At 44.3% G+C, this 24384-nt stretch overlaps 1 protein-coding gene across 2 annotated transcripts in view; it reads left to right on the top strand.

Annotated features, from left to right (window-relative positions):
* The window catches only part of CNNM1 (cyclin and CBS domain divalent metal cation transport mediator 1), a 60443-nt gene that overhangs the window by 11114 nt on the left and 24945 nt on the right, over positions 1-24384 (top strand). For both annotated transcript variants that reach the window (XM_004749514.3, XM_004749515.3), the window contains exons 2-6: positions 14517-14660; positions 17585-17725; positions 20626-20795; positions 22439-22538; positions 22930-22977. In XM_004749514.3, coding sequence (XP_004749571.1) covers positions 14517-14660; positions 17585-17725; positions 20626-20795; positions 22439-22538; positions 22930-22977 — 603 coding nt within the window. The remainder of the gene's footprint in view (positions 1-14516; positions 14661-17584; positions 17726-20625; positions 20796-22438; positions 22539-22929; positions 22978-24384) is intronic.

Here is a 24384-nt window from a genome sequence, read left to right as displayed (position 1 = left end):
CCCCAAATCTATATATTTTAACCATTTTTGGTGGTGATATTTCTAAAACGTTTTATGCCCATTCCTGCCTTCCTTAGGAAAGGATCCTAAATATAACTTAATCTTTTTCTTGATGACGCAGGAGGGTGGTCATGAGAATGTAGTTATTTTATGCTGTGTTATCAAGCCATTTGTTGTCTACTTTATCTTTTTCTGTCCTCTGGCTATCAGTTGCTAGTTCTGAGTTGGCCTCAAGCAAGCCTCTCCCCCCACCTCACTCATCACAAAACCACTCTTTTCTGTGTGTCTTTCACAGCCTCTACTGAACTGAGAAATCAAGTAAATATGCATGTTAGGAATTGTGTGTCTGGTACACAATAAGCTTCAATAAATATTTGGTGAATAAATGATTAATTAGAATTTGACGGGGAGCCTAGGGCATGGGCTGCGTGTATGGACCTGGGGTAGTTCCTTCTGGGACCAGATTTAGAGCTGTGCAAATTCAGATCTCCAGATAATGGGTCGTTACTCTGCTATTTTTGCAGTGTTGCTTAGCAAGCCAAATTGCCAACCAGCTCAGTTCCTAGTGATTAACAACTATTTTTTCATGCCCTGGTGATAACTGGTTACCATGGTGTTCTGGGTGACACAGTTGGCTTTTCAATAACTGCCTTTTAGTGGCTCAAGAAATTTTTTTATGAGGAGTGTACTGATTATTCTTTTTTTGGGTGAAGTAGAACAAGGTAATTATACTACAAAATAGAGCCTTTTTTTAAAAGATTTTATTTATTTGACAGAGAGAGATTACAAGTAGGCAGAGAGGCAGGCAGAGAGAGAGAGAGTGAAGCCTGATGTGGGGCTCCATCTCAGGACCCTGGGATCATGACCTGAGCCGAAGGCAGAAGCTTTAACCCACTGAGCCACCCAGGCACCCCGAGCCTTTTTTTTAATAGAGAAAACAACTGTTTTGTCTTCCCAAATCAAGGTGGTGGCTACAGGACTGGTAAGTAGGGTAACATTTTTGTGTTTCTCTTCCTCATTTGATACAAAGTAATTTGATTTGATTGTATATATAAAAAATAAATCTAGCATGTGTCCTGGCATCTTTTTCTCATCTTATTCCAACAGAATTCTTCAATACTAAAAAATAAACATTAGGAGTTCACAACCCTTTGTAAGCACAAGAGGCTATAACTGTTAGCCCTGTTAAAATTCTGGTGTATCATTACCAAGAATCATCCTATAAAACCAAACTGTTTTAATGTAGCCCAGAATTGTTTAGACCTCTAAAAGTAGAGAATTTTAGGGGCGCCTGGGTGGCTCAGTTCGTTAAGTGTCTGACTCTTGACTTCTGCTCAGGTCGTGATCTCAGGTGTGGAGCCTGCTTAAGATTCTCTGGGTGCACCCCCCCACTCCCAAAGTAGAGAATTTTGCCAGAAAAGGCTCCTTGGAGGTCGCCTGGTCCCATCTTTTAATTTTAAGGTGGAGGAAACTGAGGCCCAGAAAAGACAAATAATAAAAATAGCAATGATAATCCCTTATAGTTAATCTTTACATTTGCAAAGAACTTCCCCAAACAGTTAACCCATTTTGTACCACCATGCATGTGAAGTAGGTAGCATTTTTTCCCTTATCATATATGAGGCACCTGCAATCTGGAGACCTGAATGTCCTACTCAATGTTAGTGACTGAGGCAGAATCAGGAGCCACATCTATGACTTGCTGCCTCAGGCCATGGAGCCACAGACCAAGTCCTGGACACGTGGACTCAGATCCCAGCTTCTTTGTTTACTAGTTGTGTAGTAGGGTGGGTGATTCTACCACTCTGACTGAGGCTCATCTCCCTTCCCCAAGTGGGAATAATGATACTATATTTTAAGTTTACTACAAAGGCTAACAATGCCTGTATACTATACCACATTCAGGACACTCCACCATTTGCCTCCTACCTTACTATCTAATGACACCTATTGTATCTAGTTAATCATTTAGCATAACAGGTGCATTCTCGGATATACCCCATGTAAATGTGACTGGACATAATGAACAGAAGTGAGAGCTATTTACTTTGGACAGTGACTATTTCTGAGTCTCCATTTTCTCATTCATTTCTGAGTAGTAACAATCCCCATTTGGCAGAGAAATGATGAAGACTAGAGGTTAATGTGTGCACCAATAGATATGGCAGTTACTCCTAGGACAAAAACTGGAAAATGGGGTGAATGTTGACCTGGGCTCACAGGAGTCAGCTTGGTTCAGATCAGAAATGGGGAGAATGCTGGAGTAGCTGTCAGCTATCTTTACCAGAATGAGAACTGTCAAAAGGATGGGTTTTAAGGTCACCTCCAGAGTCTGGCTTACTTAAATAGAGCCCCCTGAGTGCCACATCTCTCTCCTCCCTGGGACTAGCCTAGCTTGGCCAGAGCCTCTGGACTGGCCCAGAACCGTATGATCTTTAGACAACTTAGGCAAGGCCTATTTGCCTTTCAGTGTCTTTCCTCGTGTCTGAGGTTGGTTCATGGCCTGCAAAAATCACCATCAAAGCTTAGCCAGATCACTCTGGGTCATCACAGTGATTTTTTTAAGCTGAGGATGGTGGTTATGTTTAGCCTGAACCTAGAGAGAGATAAACTAGCCCCACGGGCTGCCTCTAAGACCAGCTCTGAGTCTGAGAAGCCTGAAGCTCAAGGATCCAGTCTCATTTAGTTGTCTTGAAGCTTACCCCAAACCCCAGGTGGGTGGGTCCTATTCAGTTCCCTGAGTTCGAATATGGGCTCTACCATTTATTAGTTGAGTATCCTTGGACCAATTATTGTTTGGAGAATAAGCACAATCCATTTTGGTAGAGTAGTGGGAAAGAAGGCAAGGTATATACCGAAAAAACCATGGAAGTCTTTAATGATAGTGAGAAGACTTTAGAAATGATCCTTCCTGGTAACTGGTACATGTTACTGAAGTGGGGAATAAGCTCATGAATGCTGTTTGGGGGCAATCAGTCTGGTTTCGGTGGATAGAATGGATTGGAGCTGGAGAGACCAAAAGGAGGACTGGTTAGGATATCAGCACATTTGTCCAAGATGTGATGAGGACATGGAAATTAAGGACTGTGCACTTGCAACTGGAATGGAGAAAACCTCTGAGATTTCATTACCTTCTAGACATTCCTTCTCAGGCTCCTTTACTGGTTCCTCCTATATCATATTCACTGATACATCCTCAAGCACTTGGAGCAGGGCCTACCCATATCAGATGCTCAAGTATTTGTTGCATGAATGTTCTATGACCTCTAAATTTTGGAACACCCCAGGGCTCAGAAAATGGATCTCTTTGTCTAGTCTCGCCCCCATGATTATTTTATTCATTCTCCCAAAGTTATAGTCAACTCTGGACTTATATTCCCAGCTTGTACTTGACATTCCACTTGGAGGTCTGAAAGGCATCCCAAACTTCAACTGTCCAAAACTGACCTTCTGCTGTGGGTGCCAAACTGACTCCTCGCGTAATATTTCCAAACTCTGTAAATTGCAGTTTCATACTTGTTGCTACTTGGGCCCAAACTTCTCTTTTGCTCTTGCTCCACATCCAATCCCTCATGTAGGCTCTGCTTTCAACAGGTCTAGAGAGGCTGCTTACATCTCACCACTTCCCCTGCTACCTCCCACCCAAGCCACCATCCATCCTCGCTTCCAGAGCTTCATATGAGGTCTCTGTGCTTCCTTCCACCTCTGCCCACTTTGTATCCATTCTTAAGACAACAGCCAGAGTCTTTTAAAACATAAGTCAGATCACATCACTTTTCTGTCAAAAAAACAAACATACACACACACACAGACATGCACACAAGAAACTGTACAATGGCTTCATCTCGCTCAAAGAACCAAGTCCTAATAAAGGCCTTCCAGGCTTTTTCACACATGCACCAACCACCTCTTACTTCCCTGATCTTGACTCTTACTACTATCCTCTCCCACACCCAGCAGCCACCCTTCTGGCATCCTTGCTATTCCTTAAGCACACCAATAATACTTCTGTTTTATTTTTTTATTTTTTATAAACATATATTTTTATCCCCAGGGGTACAGGTCTATGAATCACCAGGTTTACACACTTCACAGTGCTCACCAAAGCACATACCCTCCCCAATGTCCATAATCCCACCCCCTTCTCCCAACCCCCCTCCCCCCGGCAACCCTCAGTTTGTTTTGTGAGATTAAGAGTCACTTATGGTTTGTCTCCCTCCCAATTCCATCTGGTTTCATTGATTCTTCTTCTACCCACTTAAGCCCCCATGTTGCATCACCACTTCCTCATATCAGGGAGATCATATGATAGTTGTCTTTCTCTGCTTGACTTATTTCGCTGAGCATGATATGCTCTAGTTCCATCCATGTTGTCGCAAATGGCAAGATTTCATTTCTTTTGATGGCTGAATAGTATTCCATTGTGTATATATACCACATCTTCTTGATCCATTCATCTGTTGATGGACATCTAGGTTCTTTCCATAGTTTGGCTATTGTGGACATTGCTGCTATAAACATTCGGGTGCATGTGCCCCTTTGGATCACTACGTTTGTATCTTTAGGGTAAATACCCAGTAGTGCAATTGCTGGGTCATAGGGCAGTTCTCTTTTCAACATTTTGAGGAACCTCCATGCTGTTTTCCAGAGTGGCTGCACCAGCTTGCATTCCCACCAACAGTGTAGGAGGGTTCCCCTTTCTCCGCATCCTCGCCAGCATCTGTCATTTCCTGACTTGTTGATTTTAGCCATTCTGACTGGTGAAGCACACCAATAATACTAAGGACCTTTGCTTCTTGTTCTATTGCAAAAGTTGTCCCTGAGATACCCACAGGGCTCCCCACCCCACTGCCTTCAGATCTTTACTCAAAACCTACCTACTCGGGGAGTTCACTCTTCCCTTCCCTTACCTAAAATTGTAACACTCACACACTTCCTCATTGCCTTTTCCTCTTAGAACTATGATGCAGATTTTACATATTTATCTGGCTTATTATCTCTCACCCCAAGTTACTAGAATGTAAGCTACAGAAGGAAAATGATTTTGTCCATTGTGTTTATTGCTGAATTTCTAGAACAGTGCTTGGTACATAGTAGGCACTTAATAAATACTTGTTGGTGAAATGAAGGAAGAAAGGAGGAATTGCAAGCATGTGGGGATTTTGTTTCCTAGTAGGAACAAAGGAAAAGAAAGTAAAAAGTTAACTCCTGAGTGATGACCCTGGGTAACTAGAAGGTTGATAGTGCCACTTACTATAGTGAAGAGGCAAGAAGAACGAGAATAGTGGCCCTTGAAAATCATGTGATCCTATTGTGATAAGTGATTTTGACAAGGCAAGGAGACTACTCAGGCAAAATGTTTCAAACAGGATGGGAGACGAGTGCCTGGGTGGCTCAGTCGTTAAGCATCTGTCTTCGGCTCAGGTCATGATCTGGCTTGAACACCACATCAGGCTCCCTGCTCAACAGGGAGCCTGCTTCTCCTTTCCCACTCCTCCTACTTGTATCCCCTCCTTGCTGCCTCTCTGTCTTTCAAATAAATAAATAAAATCTATTAAAAAAACAACAACAACAACAGGATGGGAGGTCAAACTAGACACTGATGCTGGCATATAAATTTAGTCCTCAGGGGTGAGGTAGGGGTGATATTTAAAATGATGGGCTCTGCTGGGATCTGTAATCAAGAAAAGGGGAGCAGAGGATTAAGGACTGGAGGAGAGGCTCTTAACTGTACAGTAGAGTCACCTGAGGAAGCTTTAAACATCCCAGTGCCTGGACTGTACCTCAGGCCAGTTAGATCAGAACTTCTGCAAGTGGCATACAGGTAATCAACAGGTTTTAAAGCTCCCCAGGTGACTCCCACTTGCAGCCAGGGTTGAGAATCTGAGCTAGAGTCTTTGAGATGTATTTACCTTTAGGTGAGGTTGAAGGAATCCACAGTGGAAACAGAAACATGTCAGTCATAAGGGTGGGAAGAAAGCCAGGGTCCTGACCAGTTCTTCTCAGAACCAGATGTGCATAAGAAATCCTGAGGACAGGCAGATTCTGACTCAGATGGCAGGGATGGGGCTGAGCTGCCAGGGCTCTCAAGAGCCTCCCAGTAATGCCAAGTCTTCGCCCGTGGGCTCCACGGGGAGTAGCAGGTGTCAGAAGTAGTGCTTCTCAAACTTCAGTGTGCGTAAGAGTCACCTGGGATATCACTGAAACAGCTGTGTGGGCCGCACCTCCCCACCAAGTCCTGATTCTGTGTGTCAGAGGTGGTACCTGAGAACCGGCATTTTGAACAAGTGCCCAGGTGAGGTTCAGTGCTGCTGCTCCCAGGAACACACAGGAGTTAAGACACTCTGGGGTAGAGGGTTCCCAAGACCAAAGTAAGAAAGAAGAGGCACTCAGTGCTGCCTACTAAATGAATAAGAGATGTTGCAGGGACACCAGGGAGAATAAAAAGATAGCAAATGTCAGGATGCCTGGGTGGCTCAGTTGGTTAAGCAGCTGCCTTAGGCTCAGGTCATGATCCCAGCGTCCTGGGATCGAGTCCCACATCGGGCTCCTTGCTCAGCAGGAAGCCTGCTTCTCCCTCTGCCTCTGCCTGCCATTCTGTCTGCCTGTGCTCGCTCTCTCCCCCCCTCTCTCTCTGATAAATAAAAAAATAAATAAATAAAAATCTTTATAAAAAAAAAAGATAGCAAATGTCAATGTATTTTACAAGATGAAGGTCATAAGAGAGGCAAAACCCATAAAACCATAAAATGATTTCTGCTTTCCTTAGTTCTCTGTTTCCAAGCAATTATGCTTTTGTCTTGGCTTCTAAATTTTATCTTGGGAACAGTTACCTTAGCAAAGTGCTGTAGCTATTTTTGAAAGAGAAAGGAAGCAAATCAATTATTTGCTCTCTTTTTTTTTTCAAGGCATATGCTAACAGAGGCCTTAGGAGGTCTTCTCTGTGATGTGCCTAAACCATCTAGATGCTATATTTATTAAAAACCCTTAGGGAATATTTCCACTTCTTCCAACACTAAAATATAGTTGTGGTATTGCCACCTCTTACTGACTTACTTACTGATGCTCTAATGTATCCCATTAGATTGCAGTAGCATTCCCCACCCCAAGTGTGAAAACCCAAATTTGTCTCCAGGCATTGTCAAATGTCCCCTGGGGGGTGGAGGGGTAGTGAATCAACCCAGTTGAGAACCATTGCTTTAAAAGCAATGCTTGAAAACCTAGTTGCCCTTCTAAGAAATGTGCCGTGCAGTTTGGGTGTGTTGATGCCTGCGGTGATGAGATAGGCTACTTCCAGAAACTAGTACTAGAGCCATCCTTTGGATTTTGGGGACAAGAGAAGTGACTGGTTTGATTTTCAGTAGTGGGGAATTTTTATTGATCTGAGTGAGACATACCAAGAACCTAACCGATAGTGCAGTACCTCAAGCTTGTCTCAGAGGTGATTGGTACAAAAGCTGTAAGAAACAAACCCCTTTTCAAGCACAGCGTTAAACAGTCAACACTCACTCTCTGCCCAGTGTCAAACCAAATGCCATAACCACCACCACATATGAGAGAGCACACACATCAGCTTGCTATTGCAGCTACCCTTTGTTCCAGGAGGTTCTTTTCTGTCTTAAGTATTTAGCATCTGGCAACTTAAACCAGGTGCACCAAAGGGACCAGGATTTTAACTAGACATCTCAGTGCTTGTTTTTCTTCCTCATTAGTAAGTCATCCGACAACCAGAGTGCCAGAGACTACCCATAAACCAGTGGTTTTCACACTTTAACCTACATCTAAACTAGCTGTTAAGCTTCTTAAAATCACAGATCACTGGGCACAACCCCTGAGATTCTGATTTACAAGGGTGGAGTGGGCCCTGAGAATTAGCATTTCTAACTAAGTTCTCTAGTGCTGCTGATGCTGCTGGTCCAGGGAGCACACTTTGAGAACCATGACTATAAACCAAGTAGTAGTTCTCAGCCTAGGCTGAGTATTAGCATCCCCTGGGGTATGTTCTAAACTATTGAGGCCATGGCCCCACCCCAAATGGCTGACATCAGGATCTCTGGGTGTGGGATCCAGTCTTTGTTTTTTTTTTTAAGATTTTATTTATTTATTTGATAGAGATCACAAGTAGTCAGAGAGGCAGGCAGAGAGAGAGGAGGAAGCAGGCTCCCCACCAAGCAGAGAGCCGATGCGGGGCTCGATCCCAGGACCCTGAGACCATGACCTGAGCCGAAGGCAGAGGCTTTAACCCACTGAGCCACCCAGGCGCGCTGGGATACCGTCTTTAGAACATCAAAGCTTCTCAGATGATCCTACCATACCTCCAGTGTTGTCAACCATTGAACTAGTGAAATGCATTCCAAGGGATTGGACTTGGAGGGTCTTATGTTTAATGGAGGGCTATAATATGACTTAATCCCAGATAGATGTGACTGACCCCATTGAGGACTGAGTTCCAATAAAAATCATCCTAATGCTGTGGTCCAAGCAGGACTCTGGCCATAGGAATGTCTTCTCTACTTTGTGTCTCAGTAGGGTGTGGACAGCATTAAAGTTAGAGACTAAATCAGAGGTTGAGAGAAATTAGTCGAGGCTGGAGGGAAGCAAACCAAGGCTTAAGGAGCTCACAGTTGCTAGATGCCAGGAAAGGCATATTGGCAAGTCAAACCATCAGGATAGAGTTGGGGCTTCTGCTGAGACTGGACACCAGGAACATGGCAGGGATTCAAGTCAGAGGACGGAGTGTCTATAGTTACCAGTTCAAAAGTAGAACACCAGTAAACCCAGAATAAAATATACTCTTTACAACAGAGACAAATGTAGCCTTAACTTTTAGAAAGTACATTGCCATAAAATCCCCTGTGTCTGGATCGTTCAGCTCAGCTCCCAAATTTCCCATCTGTTGGTGTTCAGTGCCACAGTAGTGTGGTTCAGGGATATAGTACCTCATAAAGCAGTAGCATTCACAAGTTTTCTATGTAAAACATTACCTCTTGCCTCATTATGTCTTAAAGAGATCTTTGTTCTTAGATTCTGTCATCCCAGCTGTGACAAACCCTCATCCCTGCTGCCTTCTCCACCACCACAGAAATTGACAAGATGGTGCCCTCTCCCCTGTTCCTATTCTCCTGATGGCCTCGCCTCTGTCTGCTTTGGTCTCTGCCACATCCTAAAGCATAAAATGACAAGTGCTCTAAACTAGCATTTGATCGGCATCACCACCTGTGTCCAAACTGGTGTTGCTCTTGTATTTCAACCTATGCTCTTTTTATGAAACCAGTCCTATTTTTACTCACCCACTGACTTCCTGTTCATTCAAGCACCGGTTCTTTTTTTTTTTTTTTCCCCAATTGGCTTTAATAACAACTTTATTGAGATAAAATTCAAATACCATAAAATTCACCCTTTTAAGGTATACAATTCAGTGGGCCATCAATTGGGCAACCATCACTATCCAATTCTAGAACATTTCATCACTCCAAAAGAAACCCCACAGTTTTCCCCCATCCCCTTCTTTCCCTAGCTCCTGGCAATCACTAATCTACTTTCTTTCTGTATAGATGAGCCTATTCTGGACATTTCATGTAAATGGAATCATACAAGGTGTGTCTTCTTGGGTCTAGCTTCTTTCATTCAGTATAATGTTTTCAAAGTTTGTCTATGTTGTAGCATGTACCCCTACTTCATTCCCTTTTTATGGGCAGATAATATTGCATTGTCTATCCAGATATGACAGATAATATGGATAAGTATCCATATTATCTATCCAGATAATATGCCACATATTTATTCATCCTTTCATCAGTTGATGCCCTTTTGGATTGTTTTGACGGTTTAGCTATTAAGAATAATATGAACCTAAAAAAAAAGTAATATGAACCTTTCTGTACACATTTTAGGGAGGACATATGCTTTCAGTTTGCATGGGTGTTTACCGAAGTATGGGTACACACCCATATATGGATTCGGTAGAATTGCTGAATCATATGATAAATTACATTTAATATTTTGAGAAACCACCAAACTTTTCCAAAGCAGGTAACTCATTTTATAATCCCACCAACAATGTCTAAGGGTTCCAGTTTATCCACATCCATATCAACGTTTGTTACTAACTTTTTTTTATTGCTATTCTGGTGGGTGTGATGTGGTATCTCCTTAGGGTTCTGATTAGCATTTCCCTAATGATGAAGATGCTAAGCATCTCTTCGTGTGCTTATTGGCCACTTGTATATCTTCCTCAATAACTGTCTAGTTCCATTTTTTTTTAAATGTCTAGTTCCATTTTTTGCCCACTTTTTAATTTAGTTGTGTTTTTATGAGTTGTAAATTTTCTTTATATATTCTTGATACAAGCTCCCTATCAGATATAGGATTTGCTGGTAGTCCGTTAAATACGTTAATTCTAAAGTCCAGTTGATCTATTTTTTTCTTGGTTGCTTGTGCTTATGGTGTCTTATAAATATAATATATAAAATATAAAAAATATAAATATAGAAAATATAAAAAAAATTTTCTACTCCAAGGTCATAAAGATTTACTCCTAAGATTTTCTTCTAAGAGTTTTATAGTTTTCACTCATATATTTAGGCATTTGATCCATTTTGAGTTAACTTTTGTGTACAGTGCAAGGTAGGCATCCAGCTTCATTCCTTTGCATATGGATATCCATTTGTCACCCACTAGATATGGAGCTCTTACTCTGGGCCATGTGCTATGCTTAGATTCTGGGGAAATGGAGGTTAAGTAGAACATAGCTATTGCCTCTCAGAGAGCTTGCCATTATAGAAGGAGAAATCACAATAGTGTGGTGAAATTATGTCTGGCTCCTGGAGAAGATATAGCAAATTGTAGCTGTGATGCTGCTGCTGCTGATAATAATAATAATAATAATAATAATGCCTATTATTGTTGTTATAAATGACAAAGAGAGATCTGTACAAAGTGTTGTGATGGGAAGGAGTGACTATATTGTCCATGTCTCAAGACTGGCTTCACTGGGAGCCAACCCCAACCCTTTGGAGGCCTAGAAGGGTACAGGGAGATGGATCTCTTAAAGGGCAACCTTTTTGAGAGAAGATGGACCTCAGGTCTGTGTGTCATGGGCACAGATGGTTTCTGGTGTTATGCGATTTCCGATTCCTATTTCAGTCTGTACCCAATAAAGAACAAATTCCTTCATTTGTCTGATAGATCTCTGTAGGCATTTGAGGAGATCAGAAAGGCTGATTGTGAATTATAAAATATTTCTAATAGATTATATAAGTGTATTGTCTTGAATATTATACAATTAGGACTTAACATCTCTATTCCCTTGTGCTCACAGAGTGGACATCCTCAAACTGACCTTATGAAGTGTAGACCAATGGTTGATTTTCACACAGAGGGTAAAGGCCCTCTGTGAAGCATCATAAAATGTTCATTACATGAACTAATCTCTTAGTGGCAGAAATATGGCTCTATTATATATATTCCGAGCTCCACACTATAGAAATTATCCAATTACAGAAAATAATTTTAAGAAATCACTTTTCCAAGAGTTCTGCTATACTAGTCTTTTGTCATCTGTTAGCACATGTTAGCAGGAAAGTGAGAACAGGTGCCATAAGTTTTAGAACCATGTGTTGAGGAAAAACCCTTTAAATTGAACACATTCTAACAATTAACATAATCTAATTTAAGCTACAAAATATAGTTGCAGTTGTTCCAAAGAAGGATAATTTTAGAACCACTGATGTAGAGTTTAAATTCTAACTTAAATACATTGTATTTTATCAAAAAATGAAGGTTTTAATGTCTGGTTTTAATATCATCTATTATATCAACTATGAATGTTTGTTCATTTTAGTTCAGTTCATCAGGCACGTATTTGGCCTCCTGTTATATGGAGGGTACCCTATCTTAGTGTATATCCTGAAGGAGCTTATGGCCTAAGGAAGAAACATTGTCCAGTAGATGTCACACACACTGCTAGTTAGAGAAGCAGCAGATTGGGACAAATGCTCTAATGGAGTTATCGTGGGTTTTGAAACACAGGCAAGGAGAAATTGGTTCAGATTCAGAATGAGGCAAATCTGGTAGGACTTTCTTGAGGATCTGGCCCCTGAGCTGGAACTTGGAGAGTGGAGATGGAGTGGGAGGGACTGGAGGGCACAAAACCTTAGAAAGTACACATGGACAAGGTCGGGGAGGTGAAGGTAACATGGCGCACCTGGCGTATTGAATGAGTAGGGGATGGAGCGGGGCATTTTGCTGTCTTGATAATACCAAATCCACGAGTCTCGATTTGATTCAATGCATACTATGGACACTTTGAGGGTTTTTGAGCAGGCCAGTGGAATGATCAGACCATTCAGGAGATAGTCAAAGGACAGAATGAAGGTGGAAAAGAAATGAGAGACCATTCTTGAATGAGACAAATCCCATCTTTCCAATTAAAATTCCTGATAGGTACCTATCCTCTGATTTGAAGTATCTGATACAGGTTCACATGTATAATTTTAATGGTTAATTATACCTCCAGCAAGCTGACTACTCCTTTTTACTCTGATATTTTTTAGCAATGGCCAAGCTTATAATGGGTAACACTGATAAAGCATGGACTTCCTTCCCCCCCCTTTTTTTCAGGCAAGAATAACTTCTAAGTCAGTACCCTAGATTTTTCCCCTTTAATGTCTCTCACCCAAGGAAAAGAACAACCCATATTTGCATTTTAGAAATAGGAACAGGAAATGTGTTCATCAGCAGATAGAAACAAATGAAGGTGAAGCAGGAATGCAGGACTGTTCAGTAAGACTCAGTCCCCACTTTAGGACTGAGTCCAGTAATCTAGGTTTGCAATCCAGCTGTGCCACTTCCAGCCTATGTAACTTTAGGCATGTTACCTAACTCATTTGTGCCTCAGTCCTTTCATCTATAAAATGGGGATAATAATAGTACTTGTCTCAGGTTGTTAGAAGGATTAGATGAGTTGGTACACACAAAGCCCTCCAAATAGTGCCTGACTCACAATGAGAGTTCAGTACACATTAACTGTTATTATTCAGTTGTTGAACAATAAAGACTCCTGCCTGCCTGTGACCACAGTAGTTTACAAAGCACATTCATGCACTCTCTAGGTCATCTGAGCCCCACAGTAACTATGGCTATTGGTTATCCTAGTTGCCATTACCGCTCACAAACCACCCCAAAACTTACAAGCATAAAGCGACAACCATTCTATGATGCTCACGGATTCTTTGAGTCAGGAATTTGGATGAGGTCCAGCAGGACTTGCTTATCTCTGCTTGGCAGCATCTGTGCCTGCAACTGGAGAAGGCTGAAGCAGCTGGGGAGGCCTTCAGTGGGTGGGGCTGGATCAGCTGAGGCTGCAGATCTGCTGCCAACACAGCTTCTCCCACTCACCTGTCTGGCAGTGTGTGGGATGAATGGAAGGCCAGGCTTGGCTGGAACTGTCACCTAAGCACTTAGACTTGCATGTGCCTCTCCATCACGGTGGCCTCAGACTTCTTGGAGCATTTCTCTAGCAGAAGCGACATGCCTTTTGTGACCTAGCCTCAGAAGCATCCATGCAGACACATCCCTGGCCTCTGTTGTTAAAAGCAGTCACAGGTCCGCCCAGACTCAAGGGAAGGAGATATAAACCATACCTTTCAGTAGGAGGTGTATCAAAGAATTGGGGGCCAATTATAAAATCACCATACTGGTATTATTCCCTAATTCTAGATGAGAAAACAGAGACTCAATAGAGGTTAAACGATTTGCCTAGGATCATTTGCACAGAGAGTAACTGGGATAGTTATGGGGGAAATTTGTAGGAGGAAAAAAGACTGCTAACCTACTTCTTTTGATTCCAAATTCTCATTCTTTCAATTAAATTATTCATCCTTGGGGCACCTGGGTGGCTCAGTGGGTTAAGCCTCTGCCTTCGGTTCAGATCATGATCTCAGGGTCCTGGGATTGAGCCCCACATTGGGCTCTCTGCTCAGCAGGGAGCCTGCTTCCCCCTTCCCCTCTGCCTGCCTCTCTGCCTACTTGTGACCTCTCTGTCAAATTTAAAAAAAAATTATTCATCCTCCTTCAGCTTAGATATACTTGTTAATATGTGAAAGCTAAAAGAAAAAAGTTAACTGGCTTTGTGTTTATTAGGTAATTAATCTCTCTAGAAAAGAAAGAAATATAAAAGTATAAGGTTTGGATGTGCCTGGGTGGCTCAGTTGGTTAAGCATCTGCCTTTGGCTCAAGTCATGATCCCAGGGTCCGAGTCTGCTTCTCCTCCCTCTGCCCCTCCTTCTGATTGCTCGTGTTCTCTCTTGCTCTCAAATAAGTAAATAAAATATATTTTTAAAAAAGCATAAGATTTGCATTTGTAGGAGCTTATACGCAAACTTCATATATTAAGTAGGTCCTCAGATGAATTCAGTCCCAAGATTAGCCACAGAGCAACTTTGTATAATTTTCTGATAAGGAAAGATTCCTAAAAATATTCCAGATCCTTAACTGGAACTTGGTTTGTTCTCTAGGAAAATCTCACCTGGCCATTGTCCAGCGGGTGAACAATGAGGGAGAAGGAGACCCCTTCTATGAGGTGATGGGAATTGTCACCCTGGAGGACATCATAGAGGAGATCATTAAGTCGGAGATCCTGGATGAAACTGACCTCTACAGTAAGTCCATGGCCTTGGCTCCTGTCCAAGGTCATCCCATTTCTTCTGAGATTCTCAGAGCTGGCTTAGTTTGACATACTGTGTGAAAGGATGTTGGGACAAGCCGATGCATTACTGAGTCAGCCCCCAAATGTTAGGTGCTGGCACGGCGAGATACCCTGGCTTGAGTCACTCTGAGTCCCTGAGAACCTGCTAGCTAAATGTTTGTCAGGAGGGAACCTGTGGGAACCAAGCCAAAGAGTGAAAAGGAGACCTCCTGGCCTTAGGATGGAAAAGGAAGTAAAAGAGAGTAAATGTGCCTCGGTTGGCCGCTCTGCCCTTGTTTCCCTCCCTCCCCCCAACCTGCGTTGGTTTGTTTTGGTTTTGTCTCTTCATCCATCTAAACGCAGACCCCAGCTGTCCCTGGGGTTGCCCTCACAGTCGGCCCACACCACAGCACCAGCGCGTGGCAGGGACCAACCTGAGACTGCCCGCACACAACCTAAGCCAAAGCCTTAAATACCTCCTTCTTTGAAGCTACTCTTCTCCCTCACACTTTTCCAGCCCTACAGCCGGTTTCTCATTCTCCCTTCCCACCCCTGCCCTCCTGCCACACCCCCTCTCAAGAACAATATGGACTCTATGCAGACAGGGACTGCTTTCAGTTACTGAGCATTATCAAAGCTTTGCTTGCAAACATTACAAAGGCTTGCTTTGTCTGTGGGAGGAGAGTGTTATCTAAATCTATGGGAGTCCCTAGGCCAGGAAGTGTTTCCTCCTCTGAATTTCACTTCTTGCGACAGCAGTCCCTTTTCCCTACCTCAGATAACTCATTCCATCAAGACCCCTGTCCTTAGTTTGCTAGAAGCAGCCATTCAGAAGCCAGTTCCCAGTACAAAGAACTTGAATGCTGGAAGGCAGTGAGTGATGCAGAAAGACTGCCATCCCTTTAAAAGAGATCAAACCCCAAAGATGGATCAGGCCCTGACAAAATACAGTAAGAGTGTCACAGTATCTGGTATTGCTCTGATATCCTGGCCAGGCCCAACTTCTTCAAACAGGGGTTAACCTCTACACCCCACCACTATTTCCTTCTTCCCCCACCTCTGCCCACGCTCTGATTTAGAATTCCCATCTATCTCAGTAGGTCTGTTGGGGGAGGCAGTCACACTAGCACACTGGTCATGGCTGATAGTCGTGATGGTAGTCTAAATGAGCATGCTCTCAATGAATCTTGGAATACTGAAAAAAATTTTAAATAAATAAATAAATAAATGTGCTCCCCCTCCAGCATTTAACCACCTTAATTCCCATTAAAATAATAGGAATGAAGAGGGAAATGAGAAATGGTTCTCCAATGATGAAATGTTAAGTGGCATTCTGGTAGAGGAGGGAGAGGGGATATTTAGGCAAACATGTCCTATAAAGCAGAGGGCTGCTCACCAGTGAGAGCAAAAGAATTGATCCCACACAAGTATCTGCTGCTCTCTTGCTGAGCAATCCTCTTTCTGAAGGAGAGGATTAGGGCTTTCCTGCCCTTATAAATAAGCTGCTGGTATGATTCCGTAAGAGCTGTGAGAAGGCCAAGGAGCAAGGAATACGGTGTTTCTTCTCACTTGACCCTGACCCACAGGACAGCTGGGTCTGCCTCTTGCCACTGTTGCTACCTGAGCAAAAGGGGTGTTAAAGCAGCAGCTCAGAGTCCAAGACAGACCCATAAGACCTCAGTACCATAGTAGGGCACTTTCTGTCTTCTAGAGGGAAATCCAAACAGTGAGGCTGAAGTAAGCTCCAAAACGAGAAGGAGACTACCAGGGAGCCAGATTCTAGGGGCACAGTTCCTTGTTCCTAGGATTCATTCCCCTCAGTGTCCACTGTGTCCACTCAGTCTGCACTGAAATTCCCCCCAGCCCTGTTTGTCTCCAGGCCAAGTCTGGAGAAAACTCAAATCCTTTTCTCTGCTCCCCTTAGCACTATGAAGTAGGCAAGATGTTTCAAAATCTTATTCAAAACTAAGGGAAAGCAAAAGACACCCGACCAGGGAAAACATTCCCTCTAACCGTAAGAAAGTATTTTTTTTTTTTTTTTTTTTTTTTTTAGAACAAGCTTTAAAAAAAGAAGGGAGAAAAAGTTAAATTGGAAAGGGCAGATTTTCTTCATCAGTGTCTCAGGCCATCTAAAGTTCCCCTAGGTTCTGCCTGAGGGCCCCCGCCTAGAGAACCCAACTTTGTAAGTTACAGGGCTGTGCCCATTCCTTCTCCTTTCTTCTTCACTAGATTTTTTCCCCAATCCTCTGCCTGGGGCAAGGCTAGGGTTGAAGCAGGAGAATTGTGAGTGGAAGAGGAGGTGACCACCCAGGTTCCTTGGGTGACATGCCTCAGATACTGCCCAGGGTGTGGTTTAAATCAGCAGGAAGAGACCTGGTGAACCCAGCTCTGGGGACAGGAGAAGGGCAAGAGGCGGAAACCTCCTGGGCTCCGCCAGCTTCCCTGATGCTGAGAAAGCTAGTCCCTCATGCACGAATGCCATTTTGTAGGCCCTTCACAGGTGGTTCTGCTCGGAGTCTCAGAATAACCACAGGGGACGAGCATTTATCGCTACTTATGAACCTCATTGTGTAGATGAAAATGAGCACACACTCTGATGCCCAGAGAGGTCTCACAGCTGGTAAGGAGGGGAGCCACCACCAGAAACCTGCCCTCAGGGGCACCAGGCTAGCCTTTCCCCTCTTCCATTCCACACCACCTCAGTGTAAATAGCCCTGAGACCTGGCAGCATCTCCCACCTTCTACCCCTTAGTAGCATCCTTCTGCTCCCTGGGAAAGAGAAGTCGTGAGGTCACCTACAGTTGACATGTCGCAGAAATCCATGGGATCCCAAAGAATCTATCTCCCATATGACTGTGGGAAGACTGATTCTGGTATCTCCACTTTGTGACCCTGTAGCTGACAACCGGAAAAAGCAGAGGGTTCCACACAGGGAGAGGAAGCGGCACGACTTCTCCCTATTCAAGCTTTCTGACTCGGAGATGAGGGTGAAGATCTCTCCCCAGCTTCTGCTGGCCACACACCGCTTCATGGCCACAGGTATGACTCTGCCCCCCCTCCCCTGTCTGCGTCTCCTCCCCAGACAAGGAAAGCAGAATCTGGAAGGTGAAACCCACACACCAATCACATTAGTACCTCACAACCTAATTCCAGTGCACAGCAGAGATGGAGAACCACTGCTCCAGGGAGAGGGGATGCTGTAGGTTGGGCCCCAGGAGGCCACATACTGTCCTATTCAGCCCCAGGCCTGATCTTCCAGGACTGAAGTGAGTACAACTCAGCTCTGCTTTCCTCTCTTCTACTCAAGGAAAGAGCTAAAGAAACCACTGCTGCTCTCTTCCCTTCCTCCCCTTGCTTTCTGGCAGGAGCCTGAGGCCGAGCTCCATCTTGTTAAGAGCTGGGGTGCCCCCCAAGGATTTACTAAGGAAGGAAAGGCCTTGTCCTACCCAGCAAGGAGGCCTGGGGTTGGTACCCTCCCTGGACCAGATAGGCTTGTGAACTATACAAGTTTGTTTGTTTTTTTAAGATTTTATTTATTTACTTGACAGAGAGAGACAGATCATAAGTAGGCAGAAAGGCAGGCAAAGAGAGGGGGAAACAGGCTCCCCAGTGAGCAAAGGCCAATGTGGGGCTCGATCCCAGAACCCTGGGATCATGACCTGAGCCGAAGGCAGAGGCTTTTACCCACTGAGCCACCCAGGTGCCCCAAAAAGTGACTTTTCTTTTCTTATTTAAAATTTTTCAGTTATTTATTTGACAGAGAGAGAGATCACAAGTAGGCAGAGAGGCAGGCAGAGAGAGAGGGGTAAGCAGGCTCCCTGCAGAGCAGAGAGCCTGATGTGGGGCTCAATGCCAGGGCCCTGAGATCATGACCTGAGCCAAAGGCAGAGGCTTACCCACTGAACCACCCAGGCACCCCAGCTATACAAGTTCTTAAAATACAGAAGTCAATTGTGAATCTTGGAATCTTTAGGGGAAAAAAAAAATGAAGATCCAAATACAAACTTCCCCTTCTTATAAAGAAGGTACTGTTTGTCTTTGAACTTTCTTGTCTTCTCACCCAGGCCCAATTAAGGTGCTGACTTGGAACAGTAACACCCATGACTAAGTTCAGTTGTCAGTTAGTCCAACGTCTATTTATTGAGTGTGTTAGGAGTGCTAGGACTATTCAAGGTGCTAAGAAGTAGAAAATTTTAAATTGGAGTTTCTTTTTTTTTCTAAGATTTTATTTATTTATTTGACAGACAGAGATCACAAGTAGGCAGAGAGGCAGGCAAAGAGAGGGGGAAGCAGGCACTGAGCAGAGATCCCGATGCGGGGCTCAATCCCAGGACCCTGAGATCATGACCTGAGGCCGAGGCTTTAACCCACTGAGCCACCTAGGCACCCCTAAATTGGAGCTTCTTGAAAATAGTTTTCAACATGTTTTCTAGTCCTAATTACAGATTTAACTACTGGCTGCCTGTCACAGCAAAATAGCTGTGTCTGTTCATAACATGACATAACATAATAATATAACATAATAATATCTGTTAATATGAAAATGTGATACCACAAGGCTTCACATTTTGGGGAACGTATCACTTAAGTAATTAACTCTGTATTAACTTGGAATTCCATTTTATTCAACAGATACATGTCATACCAATAAGATTAAATTCTCTGTGTTTCATTTGATGATAGCAATAAAGCCTTTGTTGTTCACATGCCTTGCTTATCTGTGCTCCTCTTACTATTGCTTTTTTTCTTCTTGAGCCATTTCACTGAGGTAAGATTGACATATGAAAAGCGGTACGTATTTATCATATATGACTTGAGGAGTTTGGAGCTAAGCTGCCATAAGCATATCCATCACCTCTAAGTTTCCTCCCACCCTCTTTCTTTATTACTGTTTTTCCTATGTTAACAGAAGATCTACCATCTTAGCAAAATTTTGCATATACAGTACACTGTTGCTAATTACAGGCACTAAGCTATGCAGGAGATCTCCAGGACTTACTCATCCTGCATAACTGAAATTTTGTCCCCTTTGACCAGTACCTCGCCCATGTCCCCCTCCCACTAGCCCTGGCTAACTGGGGTGCTACTCTCTGCTTCTCTGAGTTTGACTGATTTGTTTCATTACTTTTAAAAATTTTTTTGAGAGAGGGACGCCTGGGTGGCTCAGTTGTTTGAACGTCTCCGGTCATGATCCTGGGGTCCTGGGATTGAGTCCCGCATTGGGCTCCCTGCTCAGTGGGGATCCTGCTTCTACCTCTGGTGGTGCTGCCCTGCTTGTGCTCTTTCTCTCTGTGTCAAATAAATAAATAAATAGATAAATCTTAAAAAAAAATTCTTTTTGAGAGAGAGTGCGCACAACGGGGGGGGGGGGGGGCAGAAGGAGAGGGAAAGAGAATCTTAAGGAGGCTCCAGGCCCATTGTAGAGCCCAATAAGGAGTTCAGTCTCACAACCCTGAGATCATGACCTGAGCCAAAATAAAGAGTCAGATACCCACCGTCTGAGCCACTGAGGCGCCCACAGCGTGACTATTTTAGACTCATCATAAAGGTGGTATCATACATATTTGTCCTTACGTGTCTGGCTCACTTCATTTAGCATAATGCTCTCCAGGTTCATCCATGTTGTTGCACGTGGCAAAACTGCCTTCTTTTTTAGGCCACACTCAACTTTAAATAACATCAAGAAGAAAATTAATAGCAAAAGTGACATTTCCAAAATGGTGACCTGTCTTCTCCAGGTTGCCAAGCACAGGGACACATATCCCCAGAGGGCATGGGGTGAAGCTGAGGTGCACAACCCCCCACTCCACCTGAGACTCATTAGAGCCCTGCTGGCTCGGTGCCCCAGAGCATGAATGGAGGGGGCTATAGACACGTGCCTGGTTTGCCCATCCGACTCCCATGGCTGCTAATCCGTTGTGCCTCCCTATCTCCCCTAGAAGTGGAGCCCTTTAAATCTCTGTACCTTTCGGAGAAGATCCTGCTCCGGCTCCTCAAACACCCCAATGTGATCCAGGAGCTGAAGTTTGACGAGAAAAACAAGAAAGCCCCAGAACACTACCTCTACCAGCGCAACCGCCCCGTGGACTACTTCGTGCTGCTTCTGCAGGTGAGTGGGAGAGTTAGAGATCCTCCAAGGGTGGGACGAGGGCATCTCCAGGCTGGACAGAGAGGAAGGGCTGGGCCTTCTCAGCCAGGTTGGAAGCCTCAGCGTGCTACCTCAGGGCAGGGCCAGGTGGGGTGGGCATTTGTCCTTGACCCGCAGAAGGGCCAGGTGTGACTGGCCACTGTCCCGAGAGTGGTGGGATCTTGATGGCAGTTAGTCTGACCGGTCAGCAGTGTTTATGGTGGGGTGGGGGACTTTTCCAACAGAGGGGTTCTAAGACTACACTTCTAAAACTGTCATCCTGCAGAATCCCAAAGCCCCCTTATCTGCTCAGACTTGCCCAGGAATGCGACGGTCCATGCCTCCCAACCTGCAGGCCTGTCTCGTGTCTGTCATGCTGGCGTCTCACCATATCTGGTGACTCCCACCCGCTCCTTGCTCTGGGGGTGCGTGGAACACATCTACTCTCACTGCCACATTTCAGCCTTTGCAGCCACTCGAATCTTCTCCTCCTTAAGAGACCAGGGAGGGAACAGATGACTGAATGAAAGAGGTGTAGCACCTTCCCGGTGCTCACATAAGTCCCAGTGCCTTCCACCCTGGATGCCTGGATAGAACTGTCGTAAATACATGTGACATGTGGTTCTAGCTTGTGATGCTGCTGGCTCCCTGGCCCAGCTCTACCATTAGCTCTGTCACTATTACCCATCACTTCTCAACAGAATCTTACAAACCCTAAATACAGTGATTGCCTTAAAATCTTAATTAAGCTCAGTGACCTTAGAAGTGGCCTCTTTGTGCTTACTGTCCACCTACAGCCTGTCTGCTCTGACCCTGTAATGCCTCACACCCATCCTAACACAGAGCCTCCTTTCTCCTTTCTCCAAAATGGAGTCACAGTCTTCACTGCTGAAAATCAACAAGAGTCCTATTCCATTGTTTATATAACGTCATGAACTCATATAACCTTATGAGTTATATGCTTATGCTTCATGTAAACGTAGCCATTTTCAAATAAAAGTCGGAGGGACTGAAAGGTAGTGGCAAGAGTGTAGGTTCAGCAATGGGAAAGATCTGGCTTTAAAATGCCAGTGTTGCCGCGTTCTAACTAACCTTTACCAAGGTATGCAACCCTCTGAGCCTCAAATTGATTCACCTGGAAGCTGGGGGAAAAAAGCAGTATGGGCCCCACAGGGTGGTAGGACTGAGTGAGTGAGAATCCTTGCAGTGCACAGAACACAGTACCAGGCCCGCAGATACACGCTACATGCTAGCCATTAGCAATCATTATTCCCGGCAATGAAATACACAAGCTCTGCACAGAATCAGATTTTCTCTCAACCGGTGGGGCAGTTTATGGGGCCAGGGGCTAGCTGAGGCCAGGACATTCATCACGGAAGGGCCATCAGAGCATGCAAAGAGAGTTGGTTAGCCAGGACGGGACACTCCTCTATGAACGAAGCAACTAACATAGTGCTGAAGTCAAAGGTTCTATTTTTGAAATGGATCTAGACAGACTTCACATTTCCCTGTGATAAGAACTTAAGTCCACCTGTTTGTTACCATACAAAAGTGCTTGGAGTTGTAGTCAATAATAGCACTGAAAGTGCTCACACACACCCTTGCACACTTCCTTCTTTCCCCAGGGTAAAGTGGAAGTGGAGGTTGGCAAGGAAGGCCTTCGCTTCGAGAACGGAGCTTTCACCTACTATGGAGTCCCAGCCATCATGACCACTGCTTGCTCAGGTATTCCAGTCCCTAAGCCAGAGCTTCTTGGGGAAGCAGAGGGATATGGTGGAAGAGAACATCTGGGTTCAAGTCCTGACTCCTCTTAGGGACTCTCTATACAAGCCATTTAACTCCCTAGACTTTAGTTTCCTCCTCCGTAAAATGGGTGTGAGAGTCCTTTCTTAATCGGAGAGTCTCTTCATGGAAGTCCGTGGTAAACTGCAGTGTTATCAAATGTCAGGAGTGGATAGTGGTATTTTTCTATATGAAAAGACAAGTTTATTTTGCTTTTTACACTTCCATTTGATTGCCTGGTTTTTGCAGAGTTCATTGGTGCTGTGGGTGTGGTGGAGGAGGGGGCATTCCCTTAAGGAGGTGTGCGTTCTCAACTGCATCCTTCTGTCCTTAGATAACGATGTGCGGAAGGTTGGAAGCCTGGCTGGATCCTCAGTCTTTCGTATGTATCTCTCAAACCTCTCTCCCACCTGTCCCCATCGTAGTCTTGTCTCAGCCCACTCTGGGGACCTGGACCGAGCACTTTGAGGCTGGGCTGGGGCTAACCCAAATGTTGGCAGCCTCTTTGTAATGCTCTGCCAGGAACACTGCCTCCTGCCAGGTATCTACAGACCACAGGTGCCTCGTTTCTGTGTTTGGAATGTTTCCTGCTGCTTCTCTGCTTGTGTGCAAGGGACGAATGGCAGGGAGGGAAGTGGTGAGGGGAGGGGACCCCATTTATTGTCACCTGCTGGGAAATGCAGGCTGGTGATTGGGTGCTCTGATGCAGGTTCAGCCTTTCCTTCTCTGCTACGCTATAATTCACCCACTGGCCTTTACTTTACCTGACATAGGTCTGTCATTACTGTATTACATTACCGTACCGTAGGAAATGCCCACAAGGTCTTAGGATGTGGGTCCCAGGCTGCCATGGTATGTTGCTTACCTGCTTCTCTTTCCTCGTTACACGTCTCAGCTGGTGGAGAGCTGGCTGCCAGTTGGCTGTGCATGCTAGTGCTGGCGGTTGCCACAGGGCTCATGGCTGGTTTGTTCTGCCCCTTCTGTGCTCTACCTTCTTGCTGTTTCCTGTGTGGGGATATTGTACTTGCGCTTAGAAGGGATGGTGTTTATTGGGATTTAAGCGTGATCCAGAACAAATTATTTCTCTAGATTTCTTTTTGGTTCACGGGTCTGAATTTTGCGTTGCTTTCAGCTGTTCATGTTTACTGCAGTGGCCATTTTCATGCCAAATGGGGTGTTTTCTCTCATCATAAAAAAGATTTTTACGGAGGGCTTTCTATTGGGATTTACCAGAGGATCCTAAAGCTTGATCTCACAATCGCTAGCACAGGAAAGGTAGATACCATTTTAACACAGAGAAATTAAAGAATTGACTTGCTCCAAATTACCCAGCAAGTGGATGACTACCCAGATGCATTCTCATGTCCTGGCTAGTTCACACAGCACAAAGAAATTGATTTGAGACCCATCACGTTCCCGAATGTAATTTCCATGTAGAAACAGTGGAATGGTTTACAGTGTAATTTATACCTTAGCCGAGCAGAAGGTTGAAATGAAGTTGAAGTATCTGTCCATACCCAAGGCATGGCCCAACAGGAACAGAAGATCGATAAAAGTAAAGCCCTGGTACATATGACACTTATATAAGCCAACAGATCTCAAGCAAGGTTGAGGAAGGAAGCATCATCATCTTAGAATAAGAACTCTGAATGGGAGGGGGTGAGCTACAGGACCAGGGAAATCTTGGTTCTCTAAAGGAGATTTCCATCCATCACATTAGGGCTTGCTTAGGGTGGGGTAATTCCTAGGATTCTAAATGTTACCCAGACATTTGGCCCTGTTCTGGCTC

The sequence above is a fragment of the Mustela putorius genome, unplaced genomic scaffold, assembly GCF_011764305.1.
Source record: "Mustela putorius furo isolate JIRA1106 unplaced genomic scaffold, ASM1176430v1.1 tig00003909_pilon_pilon_pilon, whole genome shotgun sequence".
NCBI lineage: Eukaryota > Metazoa > Chordata > Mammalia > Carnivora > Mustelidae > Mustela > Mustela putorius.
Note: the sequence above shows the minus strand (reverse complement) of the source record. Positions and strands in the feature narration are given on the sequence as shown.